General features: G+C 37.5%; 1 protein-coding gene across 1 annotated transcript; it reads left to right on the top strand.

Moving 5' to 3' along the window:
- The first annotated feature begins 104 nt into the window (after positions 1-104).
- Positions 105-19570, top strand: fam117aa (family with sequence similarity 117 member Aa). The gene is made up of 8 exons (XM_063019048.1): positions 105-322; positions 3125-3273; positions 10568-10663; positions 11542-11655; positions 14708-14824; positions 15697-15823; positions 16501-16654; positions 19228-19570. Exons 1-8 carry the CDS (start codon positions 211-213, stop codon positions 19484-19486), a joined length of 1128 nt encoding a protein of 375 aa, XP_062875118.1. The 5' UTR covers positions 105-210; the 3' UTR covers positions 19487-19570.
- Positions 19571-21108: the final 1538 nt, after the last annotated feature.

The following is a 21108-nucleotide window of genomic DNA, read 5'->3' as shown; positions in this document are numbered from 1 at the left end:
GTTTTCACAAAAGAACCTTTGCTGGCGGTTAGCTGAATGAGCTAGCGTCTCATTAACATAGCTTTATATGGATTTATTAAATGCGCGTTGGTAGCTGAAGGTAATACCAATATATACATATATATCAAGATTTAGAAGTTTTATCAAATTTCGTTATAGGATAAACGAAAAACAAAACGCCGTTTCGAAAAACAACTCGTTTTCCTCGGGATGTCTGGTCGCAGTCTGCAGCCTCTCAGAGCCACAGTTCCCTTCCAGCTGCACAATAATAGCAATAACAACAACAAACCCCCAGCACAGGGATGGAGAGACAGCAAAGCGGGTATGGACACTGGCACTAACCTTTTATAACATTTGTATAAAGTGCTTGTGCAGTTGAAATAAACTGCATACTGAAACTACTTGTTCTTTAACTCGTATTGGTGGTTGCAGTTAAATGTGTTTACTTCATGTGTGCTTACTTAAAGGTGCATAGGGTAAAATTTAAACGCAGGGTTGAATACAGCAGACAATGTTTACCTTTGCACCCAAAAGATGTTGAAATTCTGTGCCTTTATCAAACGAGTCTGCCTTGTTTGCACTTGTGAGTAGTAAAAATAAAAGGGGTTTTAGGGGCATGCTTAGAAAATGAGAAGTGTAAACATGCCAGCCTGTCTCTGTTTTCTTAGATGCTTTTTTTGGTCTTGTGAAACACTTGCTTTGATTGAATTGTTTCAGTAATTATCTTTTATTGTGTAGCAAGATTACTGATAAACTAAAACCATCTCCTGCAATTGCAATGTTTGGAACCCCAGAAAATACCAACAGCAAAGCAGTCTGACGTTGTCGCCTTCCTCATAACCAGGCACCAAATACTGTCATATTAAATATGTCGTTTTGCTTCATCTTTTAGTTTCTGACTTAAATAAATGCTGCTCTTCTATAAATTACAGTGAACTTAGTTTACATGGATCAACTGACTTTTTTTTTTAATTGAAAGTCATTTACGAAGTGCTTTGAAACCCTGTCAGTTCTCTTATCCAATTGATGGGTAAAGTGCATCTAAAATCTGTAACCTGACAGCTGCCAGTGCCCCAGTTTGTAACCCCTACTTTTTCCCTTTCTTCAGCTTTGTGTGTTTTTATTTATTTATTTAACTTTGAGGTGAGGTCTTTAATGTAGCTATGTGTGTGATGGGAGTTTTTGCTTGTGTTGTAATAAAAAAACAAAAACCTTTTTATTCAGTTTTATTCATTCAGTCAAAGGAGCATCAGTTAGGTAATAATGAAAATAATAATGCAAAATTACAGGCCATGGCGATTGATGTTCCAGTTTGTCTTAAATATGTTCAAATTAAGACCAGGAATGCTGTAAAATGTTAAAAAAACATATGGACTAGGTAATGCTATCATGGTTTGTCTAAAACGATTAACAAACATCTCAATCGCTGGCAAGTATGGGCCCATATTTGCAACTTTGCAGAAAACAGTGAGTGAGGATCCTTCCACACTTTAAATAACAAATGTTGTCAATGCACATGCAAAACATTTAAACATCTTTAGTTCATAACATTATTAACAAAAATTGAGAATCCAGAGAAACCATTATGCATAAGGATAAATGCTTAAAAAAAAAAAAAATTATCATGGTCCTTGCGCTCTCACTTAGCTCTGCGTTCAAAACCAACATAATTCTGTAATGTAATGAATTTGTTTGAGAGTATTTTGGAAAATCTTTGTAAGCAAGCTGTTTGTTCCTGCATCTACAAATGCAGGTCAAGACTCTACTATGCACAATTTATGCCATATATGAACAACAATCAGCAATGCAGGCGGCTTCTTTGGGATCAAAGTAATTTGATATGGACTGTCATTGTAAACATGCTGTGGTCTAACAGGTCCACGTTTTAAATTGTAATTGGAAGTGATAGACATTGTTCTGTCTGGACCAAAAAAAGAACTTGGACATCTGTAAAGGGATCATGCTGAGGGGTATATATCCATTTTGGAACAACATATGCCCAAAATCTAGCCCTTTTTATTCCTGTCTTTCAGGTTGTGTTTATACTTGTAGTTTGGTTTTCTTGTTTTGGACCAACCAAGAAAAAGATAAATTGTTAGATTTAGTCCTGGTTTGCTTAGTGTTCACACTCACAAATTTACAAACCAAAAAAGCACCAGAAATACCCCACTGCACATTTATAAATGTATTATAAATGTTATAACAGTCAATTTCAATGCACTTTGTTCTCTTTTGGCATGTTTAGTGTCCTTTCTTGGGACATGATCAACAATGAGCTCTTTTTGTATATTTGGATTTGTGATTGACTAAACAAAAGTGTTCAGGCTAAATAGTAACTGTAACTTCAGTCCATGTTCCAGTGTGTGTTTATTTTAGCAACCAGGTCACTGTGTTTGGAGAAGAAGAGATGGGGGTGGTTTGCAAGCTCTTTTAACACTGTACACATGCGTTTAATTGTGGTGTAACATCTGCTGGCAGGGACTAGGCTCTCAGTAATGTGTCTATAGCAGTACAAGACACAGTGGGACAGCAGTGGCTGGAAAATAAAACTGCTGTAGTGGCAGTGTAGATATAAACAAAGGCTTGAAATTCCATTATATGTCACTGGGGACTAAACATATAGTTTTGTAGATACAGTTGCTTTTACAAACCCCATTATCAGAAAAGGTAAATCAAACCCAATTAACATAAAATGCAGAAGGTGGATTGGCTACTCTAAACTGCCTGTAGGTCCTGCCTTGCGCTCAGTTTTTTTGTAGTGCAGCTGGGCCCTGCGTAGCCTTGTGCGAAATGAAGCAGTTGATAAAATATTGAGGAATGAACTAATGACAGTTTAGAAGCATACAGTTTTGAAGCACCTGCAGACAAGTTAGCAATTACATGCTAAATGCTAATTAGCTAGCTGCATTTATTAGTGGTAGGCACAAGTGAAATGTTAGTATTCAGTTTAAATGAAATATTTTAGTACTATGCTGCTTTTTACTGAAAACCTGAAATATAAGTTGGATTTCAGATAAGTAAAAAGTTTATGTTCATTTGAACAGCATGCTCCAATTTCTCGTCTGTCAAAACTTGACTTTCTTTGAGCTTTTCTTGCTTAACCTGTTATCCTATGTTTTTCTAGTTGAAACCAGAACAAAGGCTCGTCCTCCCAAGCCAGTGCTAAGACGAACTCTTTCCCTGGACACTTTAGTGGGGCCATACCTGCAAGGCCAGTGGCTCAAACAGACAGAGAGCCAGACTGTAACATGTTTCAATGATAAAGCCACACAGGTAAATATGTAAAAACTAAAAACAAAGTATGGAATTTATTGAAAATAACATATACAAATGCTAATATCTTTAATTATGACGGTGAGATTGTTTTAAAAAATGTAACATTTGTTACAAATGTAACAAATCTTACTAAATGATGCATTAGAAAAAACTTTGAGTATACAATTAATGACTGTAGCATCTGTTGCTCTGTACACATGGTCATACCCCACTGACCAGATGTTATTTGGATAGTTGACCATTCTCAGCACTACAATGACGTGGTAATAACATGTTCGTGTGTTGTACTGATACACATTTATCAAGTGCAGTAGTGTTGTTGGAATTTTTAAATACATTTTTAAATGTCAAGGAGTGGAGGAGAATAAAGCTCCAACCTAAAAACCAACAGCGCCCTGTGATCAGAAAGTGTGCACTGATAAATACTAGAGAAGGATTACCACACATTTTGCATGATACATTCCTAATAAAGTGGCCAGTAAGTTTAAATCCCTACACTTAAACAGAACAACACATTACATGCATTACTATGTTAGTGGCACTGAAGTACTCAAAATGCTTGACCACCTGGTCATTGGGGGTCCTATAGGGGTCTCTCTTGATTAATAACTGGGCTATAGTGAAGTGACCAAGTGTGCAATATAACCAACAAACTCTCACTTGTTCTGTAAAATGATTCCTAAAAAATAAATAACAGGTGTAAACTATGGAAAAAATATTTGAACTTTTTAAGGAGTGTAAACGGTGAATATCTAATGTATACTCTGCACTCCAGAACATTCTATAGACATTTAATAATGTTCAAAAAGAGGTAATTAAGAAAGCCATGGAATGTTATGAAGCCACTGTTAAACAATTTTAGCTGCATTATCATCCTGGACTATAGAAATTATTAGAACAGATAGTCGTATGACACAATGAGCAGGGAGACTGCTTAGTTCTGGAGACTGCTTAGTTCTGAGCTTTGTGTTGCGTTGTCCCCACTAAACAACTGAAACATTGTCAAAAAGCTTAAGTTGTCCTCCTGTGGAGATAATTAGACACTTGTGTTCTTACGTCTTTGATCCTGCTAATACTACAGATCAAGATGATGCAGACCCATCTCAGGCTGATGTTGAGCCTCATATGGGAAAGTCTGATTCTGATATACTTTTGGGCTGCAAAAACTATTTTAGGGGCCATACAGACATACACTGCACTACAGCACTGGTTAAGCATAATGTTCTAAACCTGATAACTACAGTGCCTTGCAAAAGTATTCAGCCCCCTTGAACTTTTCAACCTTTTGCCACATTTCAGGCTTCAAACATAACGATATGAAATTGTAATTTTTTGTGAAGAATCAACAACAAGTGGGACACAATCGTGAAGTGGAACGAAATTTATTGGATATTTTAAACTTTTTTTAGAAATAAAAAACTGAAAAGTGGGGCGTGCAATATTATTCAGCCCCCTTGCGTTAATACTTTGTAGCGCCACCTTTTGCTGCGATTACAGCTGCAAGTCGCTTGGGGTATGTCTCTATCAGTTTTGCACATCGAGAGACAGAAATTTATGCCCATTCTTCCTTGCAAAACAGCTCGAGCTCAGTGAGGTTGGATGGAGAGCGTTTGTGAACAGCAGTTTTCAGCTCTTTCCACAGATTCTCTATGGGATTCAGGTCTGGACTTTGACTTGGCCATTCTAACACCTGGATACGTTTATTTGTGAACCATTCCATTGTAGATTTTGCTTTATGTTTTGGATCATTGTCTTGTTGGAAGATAAATCTCCGTCCCAGTCTCAGGTCTTTTGCAGACTGCAACAGGTTTTCTTCCAGAATGGTCCTGTATTTGGCTCCATCCATCTTCCCATCAATTTTAACCATCTTCCCTGTCCCTGCTGAAGAAAAGCAGGCCCAAACCATGATGCTGCCACCACCATGTTTGACAGTGGGGATGGTGTGTTCAGGGTGATGAGCTGTGTTGCTTTTACGCCAAACATAACGTTTTGCATTGTGGCCAAAAAGTTCGATTTTGGTTTCATCTGACCAGAGCACCTTCTTCCACATGTTTGGTGTGTCTCCCAGGTGACTTTTTATAGATATCTTTGAGAAATGGCTTTCTTCTTGCCACTCTTCCATAAAGGCCAGATTTGTGCAGTGTACGACTGATTGTGTCCTATGGACAGAGTCTCCCACCTCAGCAGTAGATCTCTGCAGTTCATTCAGAGTGATCATGGGCCTCTTGGCTGCATCTCTGATCAGTCTTCTCCTTGTTTGAGCTGAAAGTTTAGAGGGACGGCCGGGTCTTGGTAGATTTGCAGTGGTCTGATACTCCTTCCATTTCAATATGATCGCTTGCACAGTGCTCCTTGAGATGTTTAAAGCTTGGGAAATCTTTTTGTATCCAAATCCGGCTTTAAACTTCTCCACAACAGTATCTCGGACCTGCCTGGTGTGTTCCTTGGTCTTCATGATGCTCTCTGCGCTTTAAACAGAACTCTGAGACTGTCACAGAGCAGGTGCATTTATACGGAGACTTGATTACACACAGGTGGATTCTATTTATCACCATCAGTCATTTAGGTCAACATTGGATCATTCAGAGATCCTCACTGAACTTCTGGAGTGAGTTTGCTGCACTGAAAGTAAAGGGGCTGAATAATATTGCACGCCCCACTTTTTAGTTTTTTATTTCTAAAAAAAGTTTAAAATATCCAATAAATTTCGTTCCACTTCACGATTGTGTCCCACTTGTTGTTGATTCTTCACAAAAAATTACAATTTCATATCGTTATGTTTGAAGCCTGAAATGTGGCAAAAGGTTGAAAAGTTCAAGGGGGCTGAATACTTTTGCAAGGCACTGTAGAATTGCAAATGTGGAGAAGAAGAGAGTGGATTTTTTAGAAGCAACTGATGGTGAAGCACAAGAAAATTCACTAAAGCAGATGTAGAAAAAAGAATAATAGTTTGTGCTTCATCCTGATGGCAATGACATAACATGACACGACACGACATGACATGACATGACATAATCTAATTTCTAAGTGAAGCTACTAACATCTGGGATTAATTATTGGCAGTGGCGGTTGCCAATTATTAATTATTGGCAGTGGCAGTTGTAGCGTAGCGGTTAAGGTACTGGACTTGTAAGCAGAAGGTTGCTGGTTTAAACCTCACCACTGCCAGGTTGCCACTGTTGGGCCCTTGAGCAAGGCCCTTAACACTGAATTGCTTAGACTGTAAGTCACTTTGAATAAAAAGCATCTCCTTAATGCCCAATCTCCTAAATTTAGTGAGACGTTAAAGACCAACATTATATCAAAACTACTGAGTACATAAATTAGTATACTAGTCAAAAACAAAACAGAGTGAAAGTTAATGATTTGGAGAATTAGATTACATAGAAAGAGAATTAAAGTGACTGGCGACAAGCAGCAAGTTCGAAGAACTTACTCAATTGAAATAACAGTAAAATGCTATCATATCCCCAGCAAGTTGCATGATTTTCGTTAAGAGCAAAGAAAACTTATTTTGAGTTGATAAGGCTAAATACATGCAACAAAAATACTAAATACATTCCTCTCTTAAATCTATGGCTACCTACCCTAAATTATTAACATATTCTTTAACCTTTTAAGATAAAAGGTTAACTGGGGTTATCTGAAGCTCTGAATCCGGAAAACACACCAGCCTCTTCTTTTGCACCTGGCCCATTCCAGTGGTGAAATCACGATATGTGATATCTTGGTGTTCTATTACTCCTCTGGCTGAACTATTTGCTAAAAGTGAATCTGGATTCATTAATCGCAAATAAAAAATTACATGACATTGACAGATCAATTATACTGTATATTGCAGTCACATTTGTTAGAAATACTATTTGCATTTTTTAAGCAATTTAATAGAATAATTATTTGGAATGGAAAATTTCAGTATATCTCTACTGAACTGTCTCAGTGAAAATCTTTTATTGCCAACTTAAATGCAACATTTTATATTCACAATTTATTTCTATTCTGTTCGTATATCTTGAACTTTCTACATTACTTAATTTTCTATTTCAATAGATAGTCTTGACTTCAATTTTACATTCAACATAGATAATATTGGATGACTGATAGATTGTACAGATTTGGGCTTAAAAATATAGCGGATTGTTGTCGGTGTGAAACTGTGACAGTGTATGCCTTGTTGGGGCTGTTTTAAAATCCAAAATATTGGACTGCTATTCATGAATATGGTTGTGGAGTATTAGAGACAAGTGAAGATGGCCACAAACCAGTATAATGACTGACAGGCAAATAATTTTTTAAGGCTTGAAAGTAGTGAGAACATCTTCTTTTTTGGGATGGGTTGCAGAGATGGATAAGGTGGCAGCATATGATAAATTGTCATATAAACTGAAAGACTTGATGTGTTTACCTGTAAATAAAGCAAATATTAAGGTTTGTTTATATATCTACCCTAGTATGTATGTAAAACATTTATTTACTTTAATTATTGTTTTAAGCTGACTGTGATTGTAAAACTGACATTATGAAGGTCTGGGATGGGAGCATAGGGGAATATTTTTGTTTTATGTGTGAATATAAATTGCACCTGGTGTTGTTAGATTGCCTCATATTGTTTGCTCCTAAACTTCCAGCAGTTATTATCCATTATAGATCTCTGTCTAGACCGTTATTGACCCTTATTTGGCAGCTGGCATTGGAGAAAGCCAGATGAGACACATAACCGACAAGTAACATTCATCCAATTTTAGAAAATTGTTTCTAAAGTTTTTTTCATTGATTTGTGAGTCCAAGTTTTGTGTCTTTGCAATTTGCCTTTTGATAGTTTTTTTTTTTAAATGGCTGCATTGCCATTAAACAGTTTTGGTTAACACTGTGCTACAGAGGTTCTTTTTCAGTTTTATGGTTATTTCTATGACTGTTCTTTTGAGGCATTCACCCAACTATGCAATTCATTAGATTTAACAGCCCCTGTTTCTCTTTGCTGATACCATTTGTCAGTGTTTGTCTTTCGAATTAAGCTTCTTTTTCCGTTTCTGCTATTTTGCTTTTCTTGAATCAAGGTCTTCTAGCAAGCAGGCACTATTTCTGTACTGTTTTTCTTCTATGCTCTTAGGTGAAACCCACCCCTGTATGATTTAAATCATACTTTTAAATACCAACAGATTATTATGCCTCTAATGAATCAATTAAATTTATTCTTACACCTGGCACATTTCCCACCTACAGCCATTTCAATAAAGTATACATTCACCCACTTACCTACTTACCCACATCCTAAAATCCCATACCACTTATACATGGCTGTTGAAACCTTGCACCTGTCATCCAGATCACAGCACAGATACTGTGGTCTGTTTATAGACTCTGACCTGTGATCCTGACCTCCTTATTTCATTACGGTCTAGATAGATATTAAAAGGGCATGCGTTTAAATTTAAATCAAGTGTTACATTGGCATGGTATTTGGTTCATGACACTCAGCTTTATGTCACACTCTTACTCTGGATTAAGCTATGTGAAGAGGGTTGGTATTAGTCTGTCATGATAAAGTATAAGCCCTTTCACATATGTTAAATTCATGGATTTGTGATGACATAACCTCATCCTGAAGCAATTGGGATTTCTGCTACCTGTTGCTATCGTCAAGGTTGAGGGAGGGAATCGATGCAGCAAACTTTTCAGAAAGAGGTGGAACAGCAGCTGCTAAAAAGTTCTTAAAAATGATCTAGTGATCTTTAGCTTTATACACTCAGAGGAAGTGAGATGCAGCTGCAGCAAAGACAAGCTGGTTTCAACGGTTGATATGCTAAAGGCATAGTGTTTTTCAGCCTTCCATTTCCTTTCAACGTGTGTACTGGTGCCTGTGGGTACAAACTAGAGGCCGGAGGTTGTCATGGCGGTATGTGTGTGCGGATATGCATGCATGCTAGTGTAAGCAAAAGTTCATGTTTAGGAAACATGGATGTATCACTGAATAGTTAAGTTATAGTGTTTTTTGGACTAGTGTAGTTAATGTCACAATATATATTTTAGTATTTTCATGCATGGTTTTGCACAGCTGTGTGTGTATAAGAGTGTGTGTGTGTGTGTGTGTGTCACACAGATGTGCCTACCAGGTGTGTTGCATATTCTTTGTAGCATATTCAAATGCAGTCGCTGGGGTGAGAACCTCTTTCAGTTCCATTTAAAACAGGCTGAAAATTGGGTCATTCAAAGAGTGATTCTAAGGTTGGTAAAATGATGTGGGACTTGCCAGGTGCTGTAACATGATCTGGTGCATTGCAGCTGATCCACAATGATACACAGTTTAGGCAGGATTGGACACGTTGCAAACAGTAACTTGTTTAGCAACTTACTTCGAATACAAATCCAAAAGCCAAATATTGGTGGTTTTTGTTGAACAATTAGAGAAATGACCTTAAAGCAGGACAGAATCTGAATTGGATTATTAAAAGTTTTGTGTATGGCTATATCACTGAGGCAGTTTTGTTAAAGCTACAGTGAGTGATAGGAGTTTTGGATTTGGCAGAAGTATTAATATATAAACAGTTTGTTATACGTGTTGTGGGTACAAGTATACCTCATGCCTGGCAAGTGACAGGGCAACACAATCATGTAATTGTAAACTTTTGTCTAGTCCTGACAGATTATTATTAATTCATTCATTAATTGTCTGATTTAACTATCGCTTTATTCTGGTCAGGGTCGCTGTGGGTGTGATTTATTGGGCAAAAGGCAGGAAACACCCTGGACAGGTCGCCAGTCCATCACAGGGCAGACACATACATCGACTAGGCATAACATTATGACCACTGACAGGTGAAGTGAATAACACTGATTATCTCTTCATCACGGCACCTGTTAGTGGGTGGGATATATTAGGCAGCAAGTGAACATTTTATCCTCAAAGTTGATGTGTTAGAAGCAGGAAAAATGGGGGAGTGAAGGCTGGCCCGTGTGGCCCAATCCAACAGACTAGCTATAGCTCAAATTGCTGAAGAAGTTAATGCTGGTTCTGATAGAAAGGTGTCAGAATACACCGTGCCTCACAGTTTGTTGCATACAGTCAAGCCGGAAAGTCTGCACACCCCTTTCACCTTGTCCACATTTTATTAGATTAGAGACTCATTCTATAATAGTTTGAGTTCATTTTTTGTCACAAAATTCTACACAAAATAGCCCACAATGACAAAGTGAAAGCAGGTTTTTAGACATTTGGTAAACAATGTAATAATTGACAGACATACCTACCAAGATTTATCATAGGTAATAAATTTTTTGTTTTTTTCATTAGACCCCCAGTTCCTGGGCTGTGGATGCACGGGGCAGAAGAGGTGGCGTGGGCCACAAGCGCTCAGCATCATGGGGGAGTGCTGAGCATCTCCGTGAGGTCAGTGCTTATCTGACACTTCTTTTTAGACAGTTTCTGTAAAAAGATTTAAATGGAAATACATTTCTTTAGGTTTTATAATTAATTTTCAGACCATTTTATTCCACTGCAAATGTTTTGATCAATCTGTTTGAAGCAAAGCATGTTCACCTGCCGTACTAAGAAAATATATGTGAACCCTTTTGCATTTCTGCATTGATTATTAATAACATGTTGATTGTTGTAATGTAATCAAGAGCATGATTATACAGTAGATAAACAGAGTATACTAATAACACAAACAGTTTCACAATTTACACTATGCTATGTTTAGAGAACAAAAGAACACTGTACACCAACATTAAAACCTCTTCCAAACAGTGAAGCATATTAGAGGCAGCATCATGGTTTAGGACTGCTTTGCTTCCTTAGGGACTGGGTGCCTTGTGATTATTGAGGGAACAATGAATTTAAAGATGTATCAAAACATTTTAATAGAGAATGTAAGGGCATAAACTCAAGCTGAAGAGATGTTGGGTGATGCAACAAGACAGTAAGTACACAAGTAAATCAAATGGTCAGGAACGGTCCAAAATAGATCCTCGGCGTTGTGCAAATTTTTATTGGCAGCATCAGGAAATGTTTGGTGACAACAGTGGGAATTACAGTTTATGTACTCAAAGACATAAACAGTGCAACTTAAGCTGTGTCTAGAATTGTGACTTGGAGAACTTCAGACAACATTCTATTTTACTCTATAAGTAATTCTATTAATAATCAATGCAGAAATCCAGTTATTCCAATTACAAAGGGTTCATATACTGTTCTTGCAACTGTGGATATATTAGACAAATACAGAATTTCTGTCATGTATAATATCTTGTATGTCAATGTAACAGGTTGCTAAGCTAAGACACTCACTACAGAAGCGCTTCAGACATGCGCCACCTTCTGTTGGCAGTGACCGGCCACATCCACCTTCCATTCACACAAGCGTGTCCGGGGTTACACAGGTAAAATGTTCACACACTCTTAGAACACATTCGTTAATATGTGATTACATATGTGTGTAAGATGAGCGTGCATTAAAGCCTTTAATACCTAGTAAAATAGGTATAGTAAAATAAAGCTATAATTTCACTGTTACTTTACTTAAAATATTTAGTATTTATATGCATTCAAATATTAACTTTAAAATTATATTGTAGGGTCCTGCAAATATGTGTTGCAGTAATGCACAAAGGGATTTGCAGATTACAAAACTAAACTAAAAATAAGTGTAAACATTACAGCTGATCACTGGCGTCTCAGTAGTCATTGTAAAACATGTCCCAGTTCACGTAATGCAACTTAAAATTGTTTAAAGCACAATATTACATTTAAAGGCTCCAGCCCTCTCTAGTAAGCACACACAAAAATTCATAATGCAAAACGGATCAACTGAACTCCCTCTGGATGATTTATTATTTTGAGTGAAATTTCTACACATACACATGCAAACTCATCAATATACTTCTTATTAAAGGTCATATATATTTTACATGACTTTTGTTAAACACCCTAATATTGTATGGGGCCAACACAACCTTCACCACTAAGGTCCGGTACCTGCATGCACGGAGAGATTTGCAGGATGCTTAACCAGGGTAAAAAAAATTTGTAGCTGAAGAGCCACAAGCAAAGATAAAGCAACAAAGTAAACGGTGGCCAAGATAACAGAAATTAATGGGAAAAAATACCAAAAGGATAAAATAAAATCCACAGCTCAAAGTGGGGAGAGGATAAAACTTTCCCCGTTGAGCTTGCCCAGAAAATAAATGAGACTTTTAGCCCACAGGGATGTTGTTGCAAGCATATGTCGGAAAACTTATAGGGGTGAAAACGCTGGGCGGAAATTAAAAAGGAGCAGAGCAACTGTTTAATCACTGACACAGTCCAGTGTGTATTCCTGTATGGGGCTTTGGTCAAAGGGGTGTGGTCATGCCAACCAGTAAGCCAGCAAGCAAAAGCTCAGCGAGAGCGGCTATTAAAAGGATTTTTTGAAGTGCAGTGCATTACTGCTGTTGAGACACAGAGACTGTCATCTGCACCTCTATGTGCTCTGCCTGCCATAAGTGACAGGACAGATGGACATGATTCTGTAATCTGAGCCCACAGCAGATCACATGCCAGGTGGTCCTGTTACATATACAAAATGTTATTTTAATTTTGAGTTGATTAAATTATAGCAGAGACAAATGGAAGATTAAAGCCATAAAATCCCTTTTTTCCCTCAAACATTCACATTTGGATTGCATAAAACAAACAAAGGCATTGCTGTGATGTATTCAGAAGCAAAGACTATCAGGAGAAGGTCATATAATGATTACAACTGTGAAGAGTAGTTGGAAAACCATCTATAATAGTTCATCTACATACTCCACTTCTGGAAATGTTAGGACTTTTTTTTTTTTACTTCTGAACCTTCATTTAACTAATACATACAGAGAAACAATTACTTATGTTTTTGCTGACCAACTTAAATGTATTTTATGCATAAAAACAAATTTTGAGTTTAAAGCCAATAACACACATACAAAAGGGGTGTACATCACAGTCTGGGTGGTCTTTTTTCATCTTTGGCACCATTTGACTGACAACAAGACAAAACATGGACTCTTGTTTTAACTCTTGTCTTGTAGTCTGTCTTTCTCAGCCATGACCAGTCTTTGCATGTAAAGACTGATCCTGTGGTGGATCTTCCTTCTATAACCTATTATAAAACCATCACATGTTACCAGTTCACTTGCTTGTTGTATATGCTTTAAATTATGTAATTAAAAATTCTAACTTTTGACTTATATTTTGTCCTGCCAAAACTAGGTCTAATAAGAGGTCTAATAGTGTGTAATTTGTAAAAATGTGACAGCCCTGTGTATGTAACACATATTGATGAGCCAAAACATTAGGACCACTACCCAAAAATGTGCAGTGTTAATTTGTAACAATTATGCATGTCACGTTCTTGGATATCTTGAATGGGGAAATGATGGTAGGTATGCAGAGTACATGTGTTAAATGCAGCAGATATTGACAGCATAAAGACCTGAGTGACTTTATTAACATCCAAATTCTTATGAGCAAGTGACTGGGTTGAAGTGTTTCCAAAAGGTGAACGAAAAGGGGTTTGCAGAGGTACAACCTAAGAACCGCTGACAGATTGCTGAGAAGTCAAGACTCTTTAATGTCAGAGAACATGAAGGATATGGCGTCTGGTACGGACTGACAGAAGGGTTACTGTGGCTCAGATTGCACATTATTTTAATACTGGTGATGAGCTCCGAACGCAATCTCCTGTCCACCATCGAAAGCAACAACACTGGGCATGCTCTATAACTGAACATTTGGGCAGTGGAAGAAGGTTGACTGGTTTGATGAATTTTTTTTTTCCCCAAGATTATTTACTGGTGAAAGAGAACTTAAAGGGACTGCTGGTAATGTCTTGGTACTAGATACACAGGCCTCCTTGATATGACTTGTAAAGTCCATGCCATGTCTCTGTGGCTCATAACTGTTTTGACAGCATATTAGGCAGATGGACTCATCAGTGAGGTATGCTGAGAGGAAGCATGTTTAGAGGAGGTGTATTTGTGCCTCATCTTGTTATAAGAAAAGCATCTGTTCCACATTCATCCAGCAACAAGGATTTAAATAGAGTCTGACTTATTTTAAGTGGTGCCATCACTGAGCCACTGAGATTGGTAACGTGTAGGGACATGATAAGTTAAGAGAAATAGTTTTACCAATAATTATATTTTGATAATCAACAATAACACTTGTTATTGGCTGCCATAAGTTCGATTAGTGGTTGGTGACATTGGTTTTGCAAAACTATAAAATAATTTAAGTTTAATCTTGGCTGATCACGTTAGGGGAAAGTGAAAAATGGTCTACATTTCTTTTTTGGCAAGACTTTTACCATTCATTGGTTGTTTTCTAATCTTTCTGAAACACACAAAGAGCTGTCATCTTTTACACTAACTTCTAAACATACCGTTTTTGTTGTTTCTCTGTTTTTGTGTGCAGACCATCCCTCTGCTACCCCTGAGCAGGCTGTCTCCTAGACTGAGGCGTAGTGTAGAAGGACTTAACCTGGAGCTGGAAGGGGTTTTTGTTTCTGAAACGGAAGAAAAACAGCATGAGGTTAGAAATCGTCACCACACGCCTATGCATTTTCATATTGCAATTTAAAGATGTTTCAGGATAATGTATGTAGCATTATAGAGCATTTCAATTTACAAACTAAGACTATTGTTTAAAAAGCAATTGTAAAAAAAAAAAATCTTGAACTTGGCATTAATTAAACAGCAACAAATACAGTAACACTATTCTGTTGTTAACAGTTCATTACAAGACAGGATTAAATAAATATGCTTATAAAAGCATAGAGATGCAACATGTTACATGCTTATCGTGTGTATTTTGAAATAACTACTTTTATACAGGGTATGATGCAAAAAATCCAACTGTATAAAAATCATAATACACACATGCAGTACAGTCAGTCTAGATATTGACGCAAAATACCCAAGTGATTATTAGATCACAGGTTTATAATTTTAATGCATAGTAGTTATGATGTAAATAATTAAAATTATACAAATTCATTGATGTTTTCCCTGATTGAGTTGCAGCATGCTCTTTTGAGAGTTGGTGCACAGGTGCATGATTCAATTATTTAACACCTATTAAATGTGCACTAAACAAGAGTGAGAGTCTACACTGCTTTTGCACCATTACTCGTTAGTGCTTGTGAGAGATCTATGGCTTTGCTTCCAATTCAAATCTTACTCTTGTTGGAAATGAATTTAAATGCCCGAATTAATCAAACAATGACTTATTTGTTGGTTAGCTGTTAACTGGTTAATCAATAACATTTATAGTAAATGTATAAAATGTATAACTGAACTACAGAGAAAGTTTAAACAAACTCCTCTTGTACAGGTTTCCAGAGAAGCCAGTGTCTAACATAAAATAACTCTCAGGTTGTGTGTAACTTTGTGTTTACTGCATAGATTCTTGATGTGCCAGATGGTCACAGAGCACCTGTTCCAGTGCAGAGGTGCAGCAGTGGGTCTCAGAGTGATCTTTCCACTGGCCTTCTTTCCCCCTCCCAGTCACCCTGTCCCATAGTAGATTCTGGTAAGTCCCTATAGTGGTGATTATTTATTTCATTAAGACATGCAAGATTAAATATGTGAATCTATTGCACTGTTACTTTCCACAAAAAGATTTTAATATTTTAGATTTGGTGTAAATGGTTATTTGTTTTATGTATTTGTCGTCGAATTTTTTTTTTTTAATTTTTGCATTTTTCCCAATTTTACTCTTATCAAATCTAGTTACACTGCCATATTATTAAACACTGGCTTTTGAAGTTTGTGCTAGTGACAATAGTTTTGATAATGTTCTTATTACTAGAGAACACGGCGACTGTTATTTCCAACAGTTTCAAAGGTGGACTCCACAGCACACACTTTTATTTTGCATCAGTCCATCTTAGATATACTTAGATGTACTTAAGCTCAGAGAGGTCAGCACCAATTCTAGATGTTGTTGATATATGGCTTCCACTTTGCATAGTAGCATCTTGCATTTTTAGATGCAGCATTTATTATAAATTTCTTCAGGTATCATAATTTCTTAATCTTTTAATAATGTATATGATAAAATTCCTGAATTCTTTGTAACCATGCATTGAAAAACATTATTTTTAAACTGTTGAACTATTTGCCATTGCAGTTTTGACAAACATTAACCCATCCTTGATCGTAAATGACTAAGCCATTTGTTTGTTTTCCTCTCTCCCTATTCTTTAGCTGTGGTTGTATGTGGGTCGTTGGATCCTTCTTCTTCTCCTTCTCTATATGTGGTTGATGCTCTGTCATCCTCCCCGGTGCCAAACAAGACCTATACCTTCCAGAGGGAGCCTCCAGAGGGCTGTGAGAGAGTACGTGTGTGTGAGGAGACCTTGTGAGTAAATCTTTCTTTTAACTGTTCACAAGCACAGATTCAATAAAAAAACAAATTTTATACACACTATGGTGTATTATATGATCCTCATTTAACATCAGAATGGAGACTCAAAGTAAGCACAGACATTCTTATTTTTTCTTTGTCTTATCTGTGAGGTTTGTAATGAAACTTGGATTGACTTTTGACATGACAGTGAAGTGTCTAAATTTGGGGTTATACTGATCCTAAATCCTGAACTAAGGGTGGGTTAGAATCTGTACTTACTCTGTACAGACTGCAGTTGTAGCTATCTCAATTACAAATGTGTCAGCAGTTGAAAATTTTTAACCAACAGCACTAATCAAACAATGACTTCTTTGTCAGTTATCTGTTAACCAGCTAATCACTGACATTCCCAATCTGGATTTGTTCTGATTAGCCCAAATGCATGTGTACAATGTTTAAACTAACATCCATTGCCCAACACTGCCATAGTGCAGTCAACACAAACTTACAAGAGATGGCAATGTGATTATCAAATATCTTTATAAGGACCATTACAATCTGCTCTATATACAATCTAATTCCAACCTAGTTCTCATGAAATGTCTGGGATGACCTTAGTGACAGCGGCCTTTTTTCAATTATCATCACATCAGAGAGATTGGTGCTGTTGCAAAAGGCCTAGCAATGGAAGCTGAAAGGAGCCAACTGAGTCCCGCTGCTGGGAGAGGCTGTGTGTGGCATGTGAGTCATGAGACGGATCTAGTGGAATGGTTCTCTAGCACTCTGAGAAACATAGCTGAGGAAATCATCCCAAAAACTTTCACAGGACCAGGCAAGAGATTCAACTCTTGGTAAATTAAAGATTGCAAGCAGGCAATCGGAGCATGTAAATATGCAGAGAGGGTTTTTAATAAACACCTGACAGCAGAGGACCTCGTCAAAATCAGTTGGTTTGTCTTAGCGCTTTGTGACACTTGCTGTTGAAAGTCTACAACCAAGTCTGTAAATCAAGAAAGATACTGAAAGGAGAGATGACTTACCCAGCCAGGGAAAGATCACAGGAACCCAAACAATTACAGGCATGTTGCCCTGATATGCTGCCTCTGCAAAACCCCAGAGAGAATGATGAACAATTGCCTGGTGTGGCAGTTGGAAACGGGCATAGCCGAAACATAGACCGGATTCTGTAAGTGTAGAGGAAAAACTGACAAACTGATCAGACTTGAGTTATTCATTAGGAATGCCTTCATCAAGAAGGAACATGCTGTGGCAGTATTTTATATTAACACCTGGTCAGTTATCAGTAGCTTTAAAATCTCCAAAACATCATGCATTCACTTCTGCCAGCTACAAACACTGCATTCTGAGCCAGAACTCCAAACACTTCAAACCAAAAGCCTTAGGAAACTACATTTAATAATAATTTAGGGTCCTGGTCAGCACTAAAAGGGGTGGGGCAGTCCTGGTCCAATCGACTGGATTATGGGAGCACAGTTTATGGAGCAGTCAAAGTCATATCTATAGACACTTAACACTGTGCATCATCAAAAAATTTGTCTGTTTCTGGAAGCAATCCGTACCTCCCCTGTACAAACTGTGTAAGTAGAAGCTGGTGAACGTTAATTGGATAGACGGATAGACAGCTGAAATTGGCCTTGTAAAATTCTGTTAAACTCAAAGGTAAGTCTCAACATGCTGCAAATACCCCGATCTGGTTCCCCATCACACCCTCCCTTGTACGAAGCCAAGCCAAATCATATTCGTCCATTTACATACACATATACAGCCACACATATTTACATATACAGCCACACCTAAAGGAGGTCAACTTGGACCTAGATTATATAAGGTATGTTATCCTTCTTTGGGAACTAAACATAATTATGGACCATGATGGAACAAGATCAAAAATTGTCATCCCGACCATAAGACCCTGTGAGCTGATGCTAAGCCAACAGTGCTTAGTACTGTTATGAGCAAATGGCTAAATGACTGAAACACACAAACTAGAAGTAGCAGAATTACAGCCTACCCTGAAAATCGGTGGGACAAAGTATATGCCAGATGCCACACTGGACATACAGTACAAAGATGATGCATTCCACCCTGATAGGTGTACCCCACACTGTGAAACCTGCCAAACTTCTGTCAAACACTGTAAGGAATGTACGATATATCAACAGAATATCACAGAATGTATGATATATCAACATGAACAAACATGCCAACTTTGGAAAGCACCACCTATAAAGGACATTTTTACTCAAATCAAAGCTAAAACATTACCCAAATTCCTGTCAATAACAGGACTAAAAGCATGCATCTGACCCCCTGACTGTATCCATTCCAAAACCATTCATGCCATGAATGTGGTATGAGTCATCCTTGCTGTTAAATTTGCTGCAACTATCTATTAGTGTTATGTGACATCAAATGATCTTGCAAGTTACAATAACTGTTAGTTAACTAGAATTAGATTAGGCTGTAACTTCAAGATATTAATTCTACTATGTATGACATTCATCTGAGCAAATCGTTTTAACTCTGTGTCTTTCCGTTCTCCTTTTTTTTTTGTTTCATTTTAGTTCTTCCTGTCTTGGAGATGTCCCTGTACAGCCATCATGCCCGGACCCTAACAAAGTAAACTTTACTTCTCATGGAGGCTCTGCCTTTTGCCCTGTCAGTTTGCTTAAACCACTTCTCCCGTCTATGGACTTGCTGTTTCGTGGCCTATCAGTCTCGCCGGTGACTGCCTGCTCAGGCCAAAGCCCCATTTCCTGCCAATCAACAGCACATGGGTACTTCAGTGGGCCATTGCAAGACTCTACCACATCCTCTGTTTGATAAGGTGACTCAAATGAGAAGGCAAACTGAAAAATTATGAACAAGAATAGGACGGAAGTTTTATTTTCTGATTCTATTAAATACTGTGCAAGTATTGTAAGCAATGGCTCAGCTGTAGCTGTGCCAGGCACTGAGTAAGTGTTTACGTTTCGATGAAGAGGAAAGAAACTAAACAGAAATAACTGTTCTGTCACCAAGGGTCTTTAGGTCTCATTCTCAGGACAAGCAACATTTTTATTGGTGAACAGTATTGAGTAATATTATTTAAAGGCTACATAGGGTTATCTGTATTAAGTGGGTGACACATTACACAACTGAAACTACTTTGTGTTGGTCAAAATAATACTGTATTTCTGCTTTTGGGGGGTTTTGGCACTTTTCACAAATTTTTGTTTTGAAATTTGCATTTTCACCAAGAGTTTGGTCATTTATACCAGTGTAAGCGATTTTGAACCTGGTATATTTTAGGAAAGCTGAAAACAGTTTTTGTTCACCTGAAAACAGCAGGTTGGGGTTAGGTGATTTAAACGCATGTGGATTGTGTGTGAAAGTGTTGCGTTCACAAAGGGATTGGTCAGTGTTTCTTACATTTACTGTGACTTTTTTGGTTCAAAATCAACCCAAGAAAGTTCATATTTTGTCAACTTAATTTCATTTGTTTTTATACATCCATTCCTACATTTTAAGTATAAGCATTTACCACAGTCTAATGTTGCCTTTTTTCAACACATCAAAGACATTTTGACAATGAAGATATGCGTCAAGCGATGCAGTGTCTTAAGGTGTGCAACAGTATGGGGTTGTCATGATAGCATGTTTTTTTCAAAATTCTCCACACACGCTCTATTGTGGACTGGTCAGGACTGGAGTCTGGCCGGTCTAGTACCCGTACCCTCTTCTTTCACAGCCATGCCTTTGTAATGTGTGCAGCATGTGGTTTTGCATTGTCTTGTTAAAAAATGCATGGACGTCCCTGGAAAGGATCTTCTTAAAGGCAGCATATGTTGCTCTAAAATCTCAATGTACTTTTCTGCATAACTGCTGCCATCACAGAAGTGTAAATGACCTTTGCCAAGCGTACTGACACAACCCCATATCATATCGGACCCTGGCTTTTGGACGGCTGGTCTTTTTTGTCTTTGGTCCAGAGAACATGACATCCATTTCTTCCAAAATTCATGATTTGGTCCAGAGCACATGACGTCCATTTCTTCCATTTCTTCCAAAATTATTGCTCACATTGCCCACTTATTGCTTCTTGACATCGTTAACAAAAGGCTTTTTTGCACAGTAAAGTTTTAAGTGGCATTTGTAAATGAAACTATTGTAGTGCTTGACAAAGGTTTGTCATGGTAATCCCTTGTCTATGTGGTTATATCAGCTATCGATGAAGGATGGTTCTTGATGCACTGCCGTCTGAGAGATCGAAATTACGGGTGTTCAGTTTAGGCCCTTTAATTACTAAAAATTCCTTCAGATACATTGAATCTAATGAGCTGTAGAGGGAGAAATATGCAAATCACTTTCAATCTTTCTTTGAGGAACAGTTTTTAAGAATTTCAATAATTTTCTCACGCATTTGTTGTGACAAACTGGAGATCATTCCATCTTTGCTCCTTAAA

Source organism: Trichomycterus rosablanca, chromosome 22 (assembly GCF_030014385.1).
Source record: "Trichomycterus rosablanca isolate fTriRos1 chromosome 22, fTriRos1.hap1, whole genome shotgun sequence".
Classification (NCBI taxonomy): domain Eukaryota; kingdom Metazoa; phylum Chordata; class Actinopteri; order Siluriformes; family Trichomycteridae; genus Trichomycterus; species Trichomycterus rosablanca.
The sequence above is the reverse complement of the archived record's forward strand: the minus strand, read 5'-3'. Positions and strand labels throughout refer to the sequence as shown.